General features: G+C 44.2%; 1 protein-coding gene across 3 annotated transcripts; it reads left to right on the top strand.

The window, feature by feature from the left end:
- The first annotated feature begins 754 nt into the window (after window positions 1–754).
- On the top strand, window positions 755–8,930 carry LOC123103513 (putative disease resistance protein RGA3). Of its 3 annotated transcripts, XM_044525123.1 has the most exons (6): window positions 760–1,187; window positions 2,220–3,365; window positions 6,027–7,234; window positions 7,776–7,889; window positions 7,983–8,145; window positions 8,367–8,930. In XM_044525123.1, exons 1-3 carry the CDS (start codon window positions 765–767, stop codon window positions 7,119–7,121), a joined length of 2,664 nt encoding a protein of 887 aa, XP_044381058.1. In that variant the 5' UTR covers window positions 760–764; the 3' UTR covers window positions 7,122–7,234; window positions 7,776–7,889; window positions 7,983–8,145; window positions 8,367–8,930. The 3 variants fall into 3 exon arrangements, with proteins under 3 accessions (XP_044381060.1, XP_044381058.1, XP_044381057.1); XM_044525122.1 differs by lacking the exon at window positions 7,776–7,889 and having other exon boundaries at window positions 761–1,187; XM_044525125.1 differs by lacking the exons at window positions 7,776–7,889; window positions 7,983–8,145; window positions 8,367–8,930 and having other exon boundaries at window positions 755–1,187; window positions 6,027–6,097; window positions 6,183–6,487.
- The last annotated feature ends 3,697 nt before the right edge of the window (window positions 8,931–12,627 follow it).

The following is a 12,627-nucleotide window of genomic DNA, read 5'->3' as shown; positions in this document are numbered from 1 at the left end:
GACTAGGTGCCAATTAGAGGAGTGAACTAAAAAGCCCTTAACAGTCCCAATTTAGACTTGAGTTGGGATGGTCTCGTTAAGAAAGTTTGGACCAGACGGGTGACATACTGACATGCCATTTAAAATTGTAATCTTTCCTACTTATAAAGATTAGAGTTGGTGGTGAATTCACATGTAGGTCCAACATTCTTTTGAAATAAACACACCAGCATCCCCAAATGTGGAACTAGCAATCTTTCAAAAGAGATATAAACAAATATACTTTACTTTTTGATGTTGTTTTTGAGATAGCTTACCAGGCTTGCTGCCTGGTAACAAATATACTTTACTTACATGTGAGATCTATCATAAATAAATAAATACACTATTTTTATGTGAGACCAACTTTTTTTTGTAGAAGGCACAAATAACAAGCACAAAATTGTGGCTTCAACTCAAAATCGATCTTAATTTTAGTTTCTCTACCGTGCTCATTTAAAATTCTCTAACAATGCACGCCCCTCACCATATCTTTGATATCTTTACTAATCATAAATTATGCAACGGACACAGGATTAACGTTATTTGACCACCTCCTAAGCCAATGGCTTCCTGGCAACGCACGAGTATCATGCTGATAGGAAATCCACACGATGTGTAGGTTTCTTCACCTACATCTGCGTTTGTACTACATTTGAAGAGTTGGTTCTACATCTTTGTCCACCATCGAGACTTTGAAAAGTCAAAGTCAAGAAACCAATCGATCTAAAACAAAAGTGATGAAAATGACAAATAACTCGGTGGATAGTCCTAGTTCAGCTCAAAGCCTCCATTGCCGGCCGCATCTTCTGGTTGTGCTCTGCTCTTGCTCCACCCCCTTACTTCCAGCTATGGTTGGTACGGAGATGCTCGCGGCCGCGGCTGTGAGCCAGGTCGCCCGCAAGATCGGCGAAATCATCGGCGCCGCGCAGGGCGAGGTCACGCTGTGCTGCAGTTTCAGCGACGACCTGGAGAGCATAAAGGACACTCTGGTGTACCTAGAAGACCTGCTGAAAAATGCGGAGAGGAACTCCTTCGGAAGCGAGAGGGCGAATCTGCGGCACTGGCTCGCCCAGATCAAGTCCCTGGCCTTCGACATCGAAGACATGGTTGACGACTACTACTCTTCCAAGGAGCAGTTTGAAGGGAGCAGCAGCTATGCTCAGAAGGTAAAATAGTTTGGTCTGAGTAAATAGTTTCTTGTACGATTTGGACCAGATCTGAAGAGTTTCAACTCTTCTTCCCAGGAGTTATGATTTCGCCCACGAATTTCTGCAATAATTTCAACTCACTAACATCTTGTTATCCATGTTTGTCAATACTTGATTTTTCTAATCCAAATTCATAACATGTCTTAGTAGGTTTCCCTTTAAAAAGATATGTATTAGCAGTGCATGCCAGCAACACTGGTCGATGGCGCACATGATGCTGAGTAAATAGGCAATTTTTCGACTAATTTAATCCATAAATAGATGACCAGCATGGCATTGACAGAATTAGCAACATACTGATACTGATCTAAACGAGCACGTACTACGCAAACAGTAGACAGATCTACACATAATGCTAGTACTGTTAATACGGAAATAATCAGGAGGGATATACGTGTTATACCCTCCAGTAGGCCGTGCAGAAGCCGCCGCGGCGGTGGCGGCAGCAGCGGTGTCCTCGGCGGCCTTCTGCCGGCCTTGAGCTTCTCGGCGGCGGCACGTTTGGCGTCGGTGGACATGGTGATGATGAGGGCGACGCAGACATAGAGGAAGCAGACGAACAGCAAGCAGTCGCGTAGTCGCTATCTTTTACCATAATATGCAGTGAATGTATAGAGCTCTCAACATATAGGTCTCCAAAATCTTGAGCATGTAAACTGGAGTGGGACAAGAACATTTTGTTTTAACTTGGCCAGATAGTAAAGAATTAATCATTGAGGGGCAGTGAGAAACAAGTTCTTGTTTGCCATGGTAAGGTACTGCTTACCAAGGATCGTGGTTCTTCCACTCCTGCCATAAGAAGCAACGAATTGTTATGCGATTGCAACTTTAACCCAACATTTTGGATTTTGGTTTTGTTATGGCATGTAGCACAAGCACTTCTTATCTGCCTTTTGCTAGTCACTCTGTGATGACATTTAGCAAGCTTACAGATTTTGTTATAGCAGCAAAGATGTTGATTTTTAAGTAAAACTGCTTATAAATTTTCAGGGATCATTGTTCTGCTCACTTTCCAATCCCGTGATTTCGAAAGTTAGCATGGTTCATAAGATGAAATCCAAGAGAGAGTTGTTGCAGACAAGGCAACACTTGCCAAATCAATATCATTTCATTTCACATATTAACTCAGTGGTGGATTTTGATGAGAAGCAGACAACATCATACAGAAATAGTGACATTATTCTTTTTGGGAGAGATAGAGACTTAGAAAATCTCATGGACATTATAATGCAGAAAAGTGTCGGTGAGATTTCCATTATTTCTATAGTAGGGCCCATGGGTCTTGGGAAAACAAGCCTTGCACAGCTAGTTTTCAATGATGCCAGAACAAAGGCATTCAGCTTCAGGATATGGGTTCATGTTTCCATGGGTAATGTCAGCCTTGAAAAAATCGGGAGGGATATAGTTTCACAAACTACCGAAAGGATTGAGGGAAATATGCAATTACAATCAATTAAGAATGCCGTTCAAACCATACTTAATAAGTATAGCTGCTTAATAGTATTAGACAACTTGTGGGGTAAAGATGAAGAAGTGAATGAGCTGAAGCAGATGTTGCTCACAGGTATACAGACAGAAAGCAAGATTGTAGTGACCACCCATAGCTATAAAGTTGCTGAGTTGGTGTCTACTGTTCCACCTTACAAGTTGTCTGCATTATCTGAAGATGATTGTTTGAGTATATTCTCACAAAGGGCAATGACTGGGCGTGGTGACCCACTGTTCAGGGAATACGGAGAAGAAATTGTTAGAAGGTGTGGCGGCACACCTTTGGTTGCTAACTTTCTTGGATCTGTGGTGAATGCTCAACGACAGAGGCGTGAGATCTGGAAAGCTGCCAAGGATAAAGATATGTGGAAGATAGAGGAAGATTATCCCGAAGACAAAATTTCACCACTATTTCCATCATTCAAGATAATATATTACAATATGCCTCACGAACTAAGATTATGCTTTGTATACTGTTCAATCTTCCCTAAAGGATCTGTCATGGACAAGAAAAAACTTATTCAGCAATGGATTGCACTTGACATGATTGAGTCCAGACATGGAACCTTACCTCTTGATGTAACTGCTGAGAAGTATATTGACGAACTTAAAGCAATATATTTCCTTCAAGTTATAGGAAGGCATCAAGTAAGTTCTTTGGAGCCATACCTTTGTTATTGCTTGTTATGTTCTATACTGTGATGCATGTACAAAATGGTGAATCTGACCACGTGCATCATCAATATTCTCCGTCATTCCAGAAATCAAACAACTCACAAGGGCCATTGTTTTATTAATATTTGTAGTTTTTTTTTTGTTGTGCGGAAATATTTGTAGCTTCTCATAAGCTTTGTGCAAATGGAATTACTGCAAAGAAAGCTTGCATAGGAACATCGTGTTTTATATGATAACTGATTCGAAATTTGCGACATTACTAAGGTTGGTTACTGTGAGGACATCTGAAACCAGCACGATTAAGGCATATATCGTGCTATTGAAAGCAATAGACTTTTTAAGCCGCATGGTAAATTTAGGACAAAAAAGATGACATCATCAACAACAACAACAACAACAAAGCCTTTAGTCCCAAACAAGTTGGGGTAGGCTAGAGGTGAAACCCATAAGATCTCGCAACCAACTCATGGCTCTGGCACATGGATAGCAAGCTTCCACGCACCCCTGTCCATAGCTAGCTCTTTGGTGATACTCCAATCCTTCAGGTCTCTCTTAACGGACTCCTCCCATGTCAAATTCGGTCTACCCCGCCCTCTCTTGACATTCTCCGCACGCTTTAGCCGTTCGCTATGCACTGGAGCTTCTGGAGGCCTGCGCTGAATATGCCCAAACCATCTCCGACGATGTTGGACAAGCTTCTCCTCAATTGGTGCTACCCCAACTCTATCTCGTATATCATCATTCCAGACTCGATCCTTCCTCGTGTGGCCACACATCCATCTCAACATACGCATCTCCGCCACACCTAACTGTTGAACATGTCGCCTTTTAGTCGGCCAACACTCCACGCCATACAACATTGCGGGTCGAACCGCCGTCCTGTAGAACTTGCCTTTTAGCTTTCGTGGCACTCTCTTGTCAGAGAGAATGCCAGAAGTTTGGCGCCACTTCATCCATCCGGCTTTGATTCGATGGTTCACATCTTCATCAATACCCCCATCCTCATGCAACATTGACCCCAAATACCGAAAGGTGTCCTTCCGAGGTACCACCTAGCCATCAAGGCTAACCTCCTCCTCCTCACACCTAGTAGTATTGAAACCGCACATCATGTACTCGGTTTTAGTTCTACTAAGCCTAAACCCTTTCGATTCCAAGGTTTGTCTCCATAACTCTAACTTCCTATTTACCCCCGTCCGACTATCGTCAACTAGCACCACATCATCCGCAAAGAGCATACACCATGGGATATCTCCTTGTATATCCCTTGTGACCTCATCCATCACCAATGCAAAAAGATAAGGGCTCAAAGCTGACCCCTGATGCAGTCCTATCTTAATCGGGAAGTCATCGGTGTCGACATCACTTGTTCGAACACTTGTCACAACATTATCATACATGTCCTTGATGAGGGTAATGTACTTTGCTGGGACTTTGTGTTTCTCCAAGGCCCACCACATGACATTCCGCGGTATCTTATCATAGGCCTTCTCCAAGTCAATGAACACCATATGCAAGTCCTTCTTTTGCTCCCTATATCTCTCCATAAGTTGTCGTACCAAGAAAATGGCTTCCATGGTCGATTTCCCAGGCATGAAACCAAACTGATTTTTGGTCACGCTTGTCATTCTTCTTAAGCGGTGCTCAATGACTCTCTCCCATAGCTTCATTGTATGGCTTATCAGCTTAATTCCACGGTAATTAGTACAACTCTGAACATCCCCCTTGTTCTTGAAGATTGGTACTAATATACTCCGTCTCCATTCTTCTGGCATCTTGTTTTCCTGAAAAATGAGGTTGAAAAGCTTGGTTAGCCATACTATCGCTATGTCCCCGAGACCTTTCCACACCTCAATGGGGATACAATCAGGGCCCATCGCCTTGCCTCCTTTCATCCTTTTTAAAGCCTCCTTCACCTCAGACTCCTGGATTCGCCGCACAAAACACATGCTGGTCTCATCAAAGGAGTCTCCCAGTTCAATGGTAGAACTCTCACTCTCCCCATTGAACAACTTGTCGAAGTACTCCCGCCATCTATGCTTAATCTCCTCGTCCTTCACCAAGAGTTGGCCTGCTCCGTCCTTGATGCATTTGACTTGGCCAATATCCCTCGTCTTCCTCTCTCGGATCTTGGCCATCTTATAGATGCCCCTTTCACCTTCCTTCGTGCCTAACCGTTGGTAGAGGTCGTCATATGCCCGACCCCTTGCTTCACCAACAGCTCGCTTTGCGGCCTTCTTCGCCATCTTGTACTTCTCTACGTTGTCTGCACTCCTATCCAGGTATAGGCGTCTGAAGCCAAAAAAGATGACATCGATAAATTTTATTTTCTTGTTAGATTAAATCTCAAGATTATATTGATGAAGCATGATTTGGCATGAACCCCCAATAATATGCAACACAAACGTATGGTTTTAATATCTGCATCAAACGGACATGATATCAGTGTATTCAGATAAACCCTTACAAGCAAGTGTGAACTTATCTTCTGTTTATTCTTTGCTAAAATCAACTAAACATGTAACCGCACCAAGGCATGACTAAATTATGCCCAGAAATAATATTCATGAATTCCATAATAAGGTGGGAGTTTGTATATTTTTAAGTATGTAAACTAATTAACGTCCTCTACAGACTGCTGGAGAAATATTCAATGCATCAGAGGAAATGCTCTGCATGCATGATTTGGCACATGATCTTGCTAGGTCAGTTGCTGGTGAAGATATCCTTGTGATTTTGGACACGGAGAATGATCGCCATAATAGATTTTGTGATTATCGTTACGCACAGGTGTCAGCTTCAAGCTTACAGTCAATAGATAGCAAGGCTTGGCCTTCCAAGGCAAGGTCACTCATTTTCAAGACTAGTGGTACAGAATTGGAAGATGTCAGCAAAGTTTTTTCAGTTAACAAGTATCTGCGTGTTCTGGATCTCAGTGAATGTTCTGTCAATGAGATACCTGCTCCTGTTTTTCAGCTTAAACAGCTGAGGTATCTTGATGCTTCCACTTTGTCCATTACAACACTCCCTCCTCAAATTAGTAGCTTTAATAAGCTACAAGCATTGGATCTTTCAGAAACTGAACTCATGGAATTGCCATCCTTCCTCAGCAACTTAAAGGGCCTGAATTATTTGAATCTCCAAGGTTGCCAGAAACTTCAGGAATTGAAAAGCCTTGATTTGCTGCATGACTTACATTACCTAAACCTCTCATGCTGTCCTGAAGTTAGAAGCTTCCCTGAATCTATTGAAAACCTCACCAAACTTCGTTTCTTGAACCTGTCACGGTGTTCTAAGCTTCCGACATTACCTAATAGACTACTGCAATCATTTGCTAGCCTTTGTTCTCTTGTAGATCTGAACTTAAGTGGTTTCGAGTTCCAAATGCTGCCTGAGTTTTTTGGCAACATTTGTTCACTTCAATATCTGAATCTATCAGAATGTTCTAAACTTGAGGAGCTCCCCCAATCATTTGGTCAGCTTGCATATTTGAAAGCCCTAAATCTTTCATCTTGTCCTGATCTTAAAATTCTTGGTTCCTTTGAATGCCTTACTTCTCTTCAGTTTCTGAATCTCTCAAACTGCACTAGTCTTGAATATCTGCCACTGTGCCTTAAAAAGCTCCAAAATCTCGACGTTTCTGGGTGCCAGGATGGTAATCCTGTTCTAGCAGCTCTGGGAGTTCGCCATCTCACCAACTTTCATAGCAAGCTGAGCAGCTCAGATTAAGTATTGATATCTCAGAGATCATTCTGGAGGAGCCTGCGATTGGAGATCTGAAAGGAAAGAAGATATTGGCATCTGCTTCGCACTTGGATGTAGTGCCTGAAGTTATTACTAAGGTACATTCCTTGTCATGTATGTTTCCTAGATTAAACTAACAAGTGTGTACTGTTTCCTTCCAATTTGTGTTTTACAATGACCCTTGTTTTAGTTCTGCTATAGATTGAGTTCCTGAAGGGGAGCCTTGGCGCAGTGGTAAAGCTGCTGCCTTGTTAATTTAATCTGAGCTGCTCAAGTCCTTGTTAGTTCAAGTCCTGGAAACAGCCTCTTGCAGAAATGTAGGGAAAGGCTGCGTACAATAGACCCAAAGTGGTCAGACCCTTCCCCGGATCCCGCGCAAGCGGGAGCTACATGCACTGGGCTGCCCTTTTTTAAATATAGTTTGAGTTCCTGATGATATACCCAAAGTGGTCGGACCCTTCCCCAGACCCTGCGCAAGCGGGAGCTACATGCACCGGGCTGCCTTTTTTTATATAGATTGAGTTCCTGATGATGTACAAAATTATTATGCAAATTTGAACCACTGTTGTCAGTAGCAATTAAAAATGCTGAAAAAGTGACACCTTTGTGTATTTTTTAACGCCTTTGTGTTGTTGTTAGTTGTACTCAAACTGGAATTGATTTCTTCATTGAAGTAATCTCATTGGGTACCTCAACATGCATCGCAGTCACTTTCCACTAGTTCACTACATAGGTCACAGAGAATACCTAGAGGTCTGCATCTTACAAATTCAAATGGGACAGTCAATTATTTTCGATAAAATGGTGTCCTTCTAATTATTCCAATGTCCTTATTTCTTGTTGTAGCCAAATGAAGCTGGAGATACACCACTTATTCCAGGGTGCCGGTTCCCATTGTCTTCATCTCATTCTTCTTTCTTTGCATCAAGCTCAAGGGCACCGTTGGCATATTTCTCATCTTCAGATGTTTCAAAGAACAATAATTTGATGTCGAATGGAGAGATAACAGGTATATCTAATACTTTAGATAATTTTACTCACAATTCAAACATCTGAATAAGAGGTTCAGAGTCGTAGCTTTAAAATACCATAACAAGGAGGAAAGGTAACCCTCTGGTTAAAAAAAACCGGACTTGCTTACCATAACCAAGAGAAGTATAAAAGATCAATACTAGGTTAATTTATAACCATAATAACCTCATGTATGTGTCTACGTGTGAGTTTTGATAGGTACTCAATCCAATGAAAAATGCCAAGAACCTCAGGACCTCATAAAAGATGTGCTGATTACTGAAGAAAACATATGCTCATTGGACACACCGGTTCATGTGCATGAAGCGGACAACATAGAAGGCAACGATGACGGCCACATAATCAAATATAATGGAGTATATCAGCACAACATACGATGTAACGGGCCAAATCAAGGGGTTGTCGTACAGCAGTCCAACTGATTGAATGTTCTCTCAGTAAGGTGTTAATGATGTGAATTTGTCATGATCGGTCCTCTCAGCTTGGTTGGGTTTCCATGGTTATCGGTGATGAGATTGGCCATGAATCAGTGGTTAGGAGAGATTGTTGCCTAACTACGTCATGCTGCTCTGCCTGTTTTGATTATGTGTAGGCAAAGCTTGATGGTTCGGTCAGTGTGCCCGGTGAGGTGTTATTTCAAGTTTGGGTCGTGTCTTCACTACTTCTAACCCATCGAGGTTCGCCATCAATGATGTATCATCTGTTAGATGGTTGCCTGAAATGTACCTCTATTTTGATTTTTAGCAGACTAATGATTTACTCTATATAGCTTGTTGTGCTTGAGAAGAACGCTGAGTTCTCCTTCAAAACTTGATCCATAGATTTGGCAACTTGACATTGATCTCTTTCCAAAAATACGTATCAAAACCAATTGGTTAAGTAGCAAATTAATGAGTTAGCTACTTGTTATTGAGTTGAGCTATACACACTAAATCCTTCTTGTAAGTACTACCTTTGTACCAAAATAGGAGATGTTTTTGTAGGCTATATTTTGATACGGAGGAAGTACATTATTTAGCAGTTAATTTGCCCTTATAGATAACCACCTATGATATTGTATGTCTTTACATTTGAAGTTATTGATACACTATGTAGTGGTATAAATAAGAAAAACTAACAAAACAAAACCTTGAACACACGGTCGGTCAAGGACAACCGTGTAAAACCCTAACAACGGAATGTCTAGCTAAGGTAAGTATGGAGCACAAACCGATTTCACAGACCTAAAGCAGACCCAAACATAAGTGGCCCCTAAGAGCATCTACAGCCCGATTGGGCAAATACGACCCCTCAAACAGCTGCGGACGCGCCCGGGCACTGACCGGGCACGCCTCATATTTCGTCTTCCACACTCGCGTCTCTCATATTCTAAACCTCGAAATCATGCTATTCATGCAACGCTGCGTAAAACACATGATCATAGCGCAGTTCATCGGATTAGACGGAGTTCAACGGCGGACAGTGCAAATCCATACTACAAACATAGATAAAATATAAGCAGAACGAGGAAGGGCGGAGGACGCCGGGCGCTGTCGAAGTGGATCCGCCGCTGCCGGATCCGCCTTGGTCGACGACCGAACGCCTCAATACGATGCCGAGGATGACCTTCTCCACATCGTCGGGGTCCGCTTCTCGTAGCAGGCTAGACTAGTCGTCGTCGGAGCCGGAGTCCCCACCGGAGGCAGCGCTGCTTCGGTCGCCGGCCATCGGATGAGTTTGGAGGGGATCAGAAGTGGAGTGGACGGAGAGAAGAGTGAAGTGGAGTTCGGATTGACTGCGGTCTAGGGTTTTTCGGACGACGATATTTGTGGGGCAGACGTGGGCCAGGCTGGGCCAAGTCGATGTGGCGGGCGCGCCCGGACCGCCCCATATCCGCCTCATATTTTGGCTAGATATGGGGGGTGCCGGTGAGCCCGGTCGTTTGAGGCGGTTTGAGAGGCCCGTCTAGGTCCAAATTTCGTGACCGGGCAGCGACCATGCGGCCTGTCCGGGCGTTTGAGATGGGTTTGAGGGGTCCAGTTGTAGATGCTCTAAGGTAGCGTGTGAGAGCATCTCCAGCACGGATCCTCAAAACCGGATGCAGCTATATGGACACAATTTGTCATCCAACGTGGTACCACGCCGGTCCACGAACGGGTCTGGTTGTCCAAATTCCCGTAAACCGGACGCAAACCAAGGGGCTTTGCGGACGTCTGGACTGACGCAACATACGCGCGCCCCAAAACCCTCTCCGCACGAAGGGGTGGCCGCGTAGTCATGCCAGCCAGCCCGCTCCAGAGCTAACGTGACTCCACACGTCATTGATGTCGTTCAGAGCGACACGACCGGATGAGCGAGCGTGGCCGTTTCTATGCCGATGCGGCAACCAAGAAGCCTACTCCGGATGGTGCACCACATTGAAGCCGACTTCCCTTTCGTTCATCTGGTTGCGCCTATTTAAGGACGGCTCCGACGATGTCTACACCACACCGCATCACTCCTCTCCGCTCCGGCGTCGTCCACACGACACAGTGCACACTGCACCACCTCACAACGTGTTGAAGTTGTGGTTCTCTATGGCAGCATGCAGCGGCTCTGAATCTCCTTCCAGTGTAGATCTTGGCGTTGTTGTCTCTGCTCTCTGGGGCCCTCGACCTCCACGGCGGCTGGCTCCCCTGAGAACAAGGAGATCATCATATCCTCAGGCAACGAGGAGGAGAAGCCGCCGCGCCTCCTCGCGGAGGCTGCGGTCCCGGATGAGGGGCCTGGCACGACAAGGCTGTGAATGAGGAGGTGCCGTCGAGAATGTGCGCAGGCACGTCCTCCACTACCTTGGTGACCGCGACAGCAGTGGCTCCTCATCGTCGTGGAGAATCGTGGCAACTGTGGAGAGGGTGGCCATAGAGGTCAACGTTCGTGAAGTCCGACTAAGCGCTATATGTCGCGAACTCGTCGTCTGTCATAGCGGCCTCAGTGAGGACGAATGGCTTCTGATCCTTGTCGTTCGAGGAGATAGGCTCCAACTTCATGTTAGAGGGGGTCATGTACGTCGAGGGGGCCTGCAAACCGTGGGCGACGACACCATGATCCAGACCTCCTCCCGTATCAAGGAGCGCATTTGTAGCGACCCGACCTCAGACGGTCAAGTCTCTGTGCTTCAGTGTCATCCTTGGATCGGTAATGCTGACACACCCAATACTTCGAAGGATTTATAACAGAGTAGCAATCACACACTTATTACAACGAATGTCTCAAAAGAGAACTTATTACAATAAATATGGTTTAAGGCCATCTAAATACGATAACAGCGGAAGGCTTGGAAGATAAAGCGAGTCCATCAACTCCAACGGCATAGCTGAGTGCATGACAAACGACCTACGGCATCTTACTCGTCGTCTGAAAAGTCTGCAACATGATACGTTGCAGCCTGAGAACGGGTCAGCACATGGAATATGCTGACAATATAACACAGTAGAGCAATGAACAGATAAATGCTATCACTACATGCAATATGGCTGGTGGAGGCTCTATGGTTATATTGTTTTTGCGAAAAGCCAATTTTTCCCTACAACAAAGGAATATATTTTATTTAACTATCATGGTAGTTAAAATAGCATTGAGAAGGTTCCTCCAACTCAATCCCAATTAAAGTAATCATTAACCCAACAAATTAATTTAGAGTGATGGGATCAAATCAATAATTCAAGTACCAGATACTCAAGATGTCCATAACCGGGGACACGGCTAACCATGATTAGTTTATACACTCTGCAGATGTTTGCGCACTTTTCCCCACAAGACTCGATCTCCTCCGTTGGATTTCTCGCACTACAAGGTGTTTGAGAAACGGATGACCGAGACACAGTCTTTTAGAACCATTAACTCTTTACTCTGGGTGGACCGTTACACCTACTTTCCCCTACATCTGCTAGCCCATCACTGAAAGAGGTCACACAACATACTCAACTATGCCAGAACCCATAATGGCTTGTGGCTGCACACAGAAGTTTCTAGCATGAATAATCTTATGATCCATTTGAGCCTGGGTGGCGGACCGTAGGATGATCACACGGGTACTCTGGGATATCCTAGCTAGGACAACACTGGATTCTCCAGGTGCCCACAAGCAATCCACCCAGATGTGTATTAAAGTTGTCACCTTAAGTTGAACCATTAATTAACAATCTCACATCTGTCATGGATACACTCAAACCCAATCCACGTCTACGAGCATAGCATAGCAATATAAGCATAACGTAGAGGTAACTCCCAAGGGTTTGATAATAAAAGGGAAATATGTTCCTACCTCATCAACTACTTCCCAAACCCACATGTTAAGAGATCCTACTCATGCAATGTGTGAGGGTTGTAACTAACGCATAAAACTGGGTAATCAAAGGGGTATGATCAAAGTGTTACTTGCCTTGCTGACGATCTGCAATTCCTAGAGACTCGTAGTAGCACGCTTCGCACTCTGGGA

The sequence above is a fragment of the Triticum aestivum genome, chromosome 5A (assembly GCF_018294505.1).
Source record: "Triticum aestivum cultivar Chinese Spring chromosome 5A, IWGSC CS RefSeq v2.1, whole genome shotgun sequence".
NCBI lineage: Eukaryota > Viridiplantae > Streptophyta > Magnoliopsida > Poales > Poaceae > Triticum > Triticum aestivum.
The sequence above is the reverse complement of the archived record's forward strand: the minus strand, read 5'-3'. Positions and strand labels throughout refer to the sequence as shown.

Excerpts from the sequence above, each read along its gene's own strand:
- LOC123103513 (XM_044525123.1), top strand. The coding sequence starts at position 765 with ATGACAAATAACTCGGTGGATAGTCCTAGTTCAGCTCAAAGCCTCCAT. Across the intron at positions 1,188-2,219 it reads GCAGCAGCTATGCTCAGAAG|GGATCATTGTTCTGCTCACT; the intron begins GTAAAATAGTTT and ends ATAAATTTTCAG. Across the intron at positions 3,366-6,026 it reads AAGTTATAGGAAGGCATCAA|ACTGCTGGAGAAATATTCAA; the intron begins GTAAGTTCTTTG and ends CGTCCTCTACAG.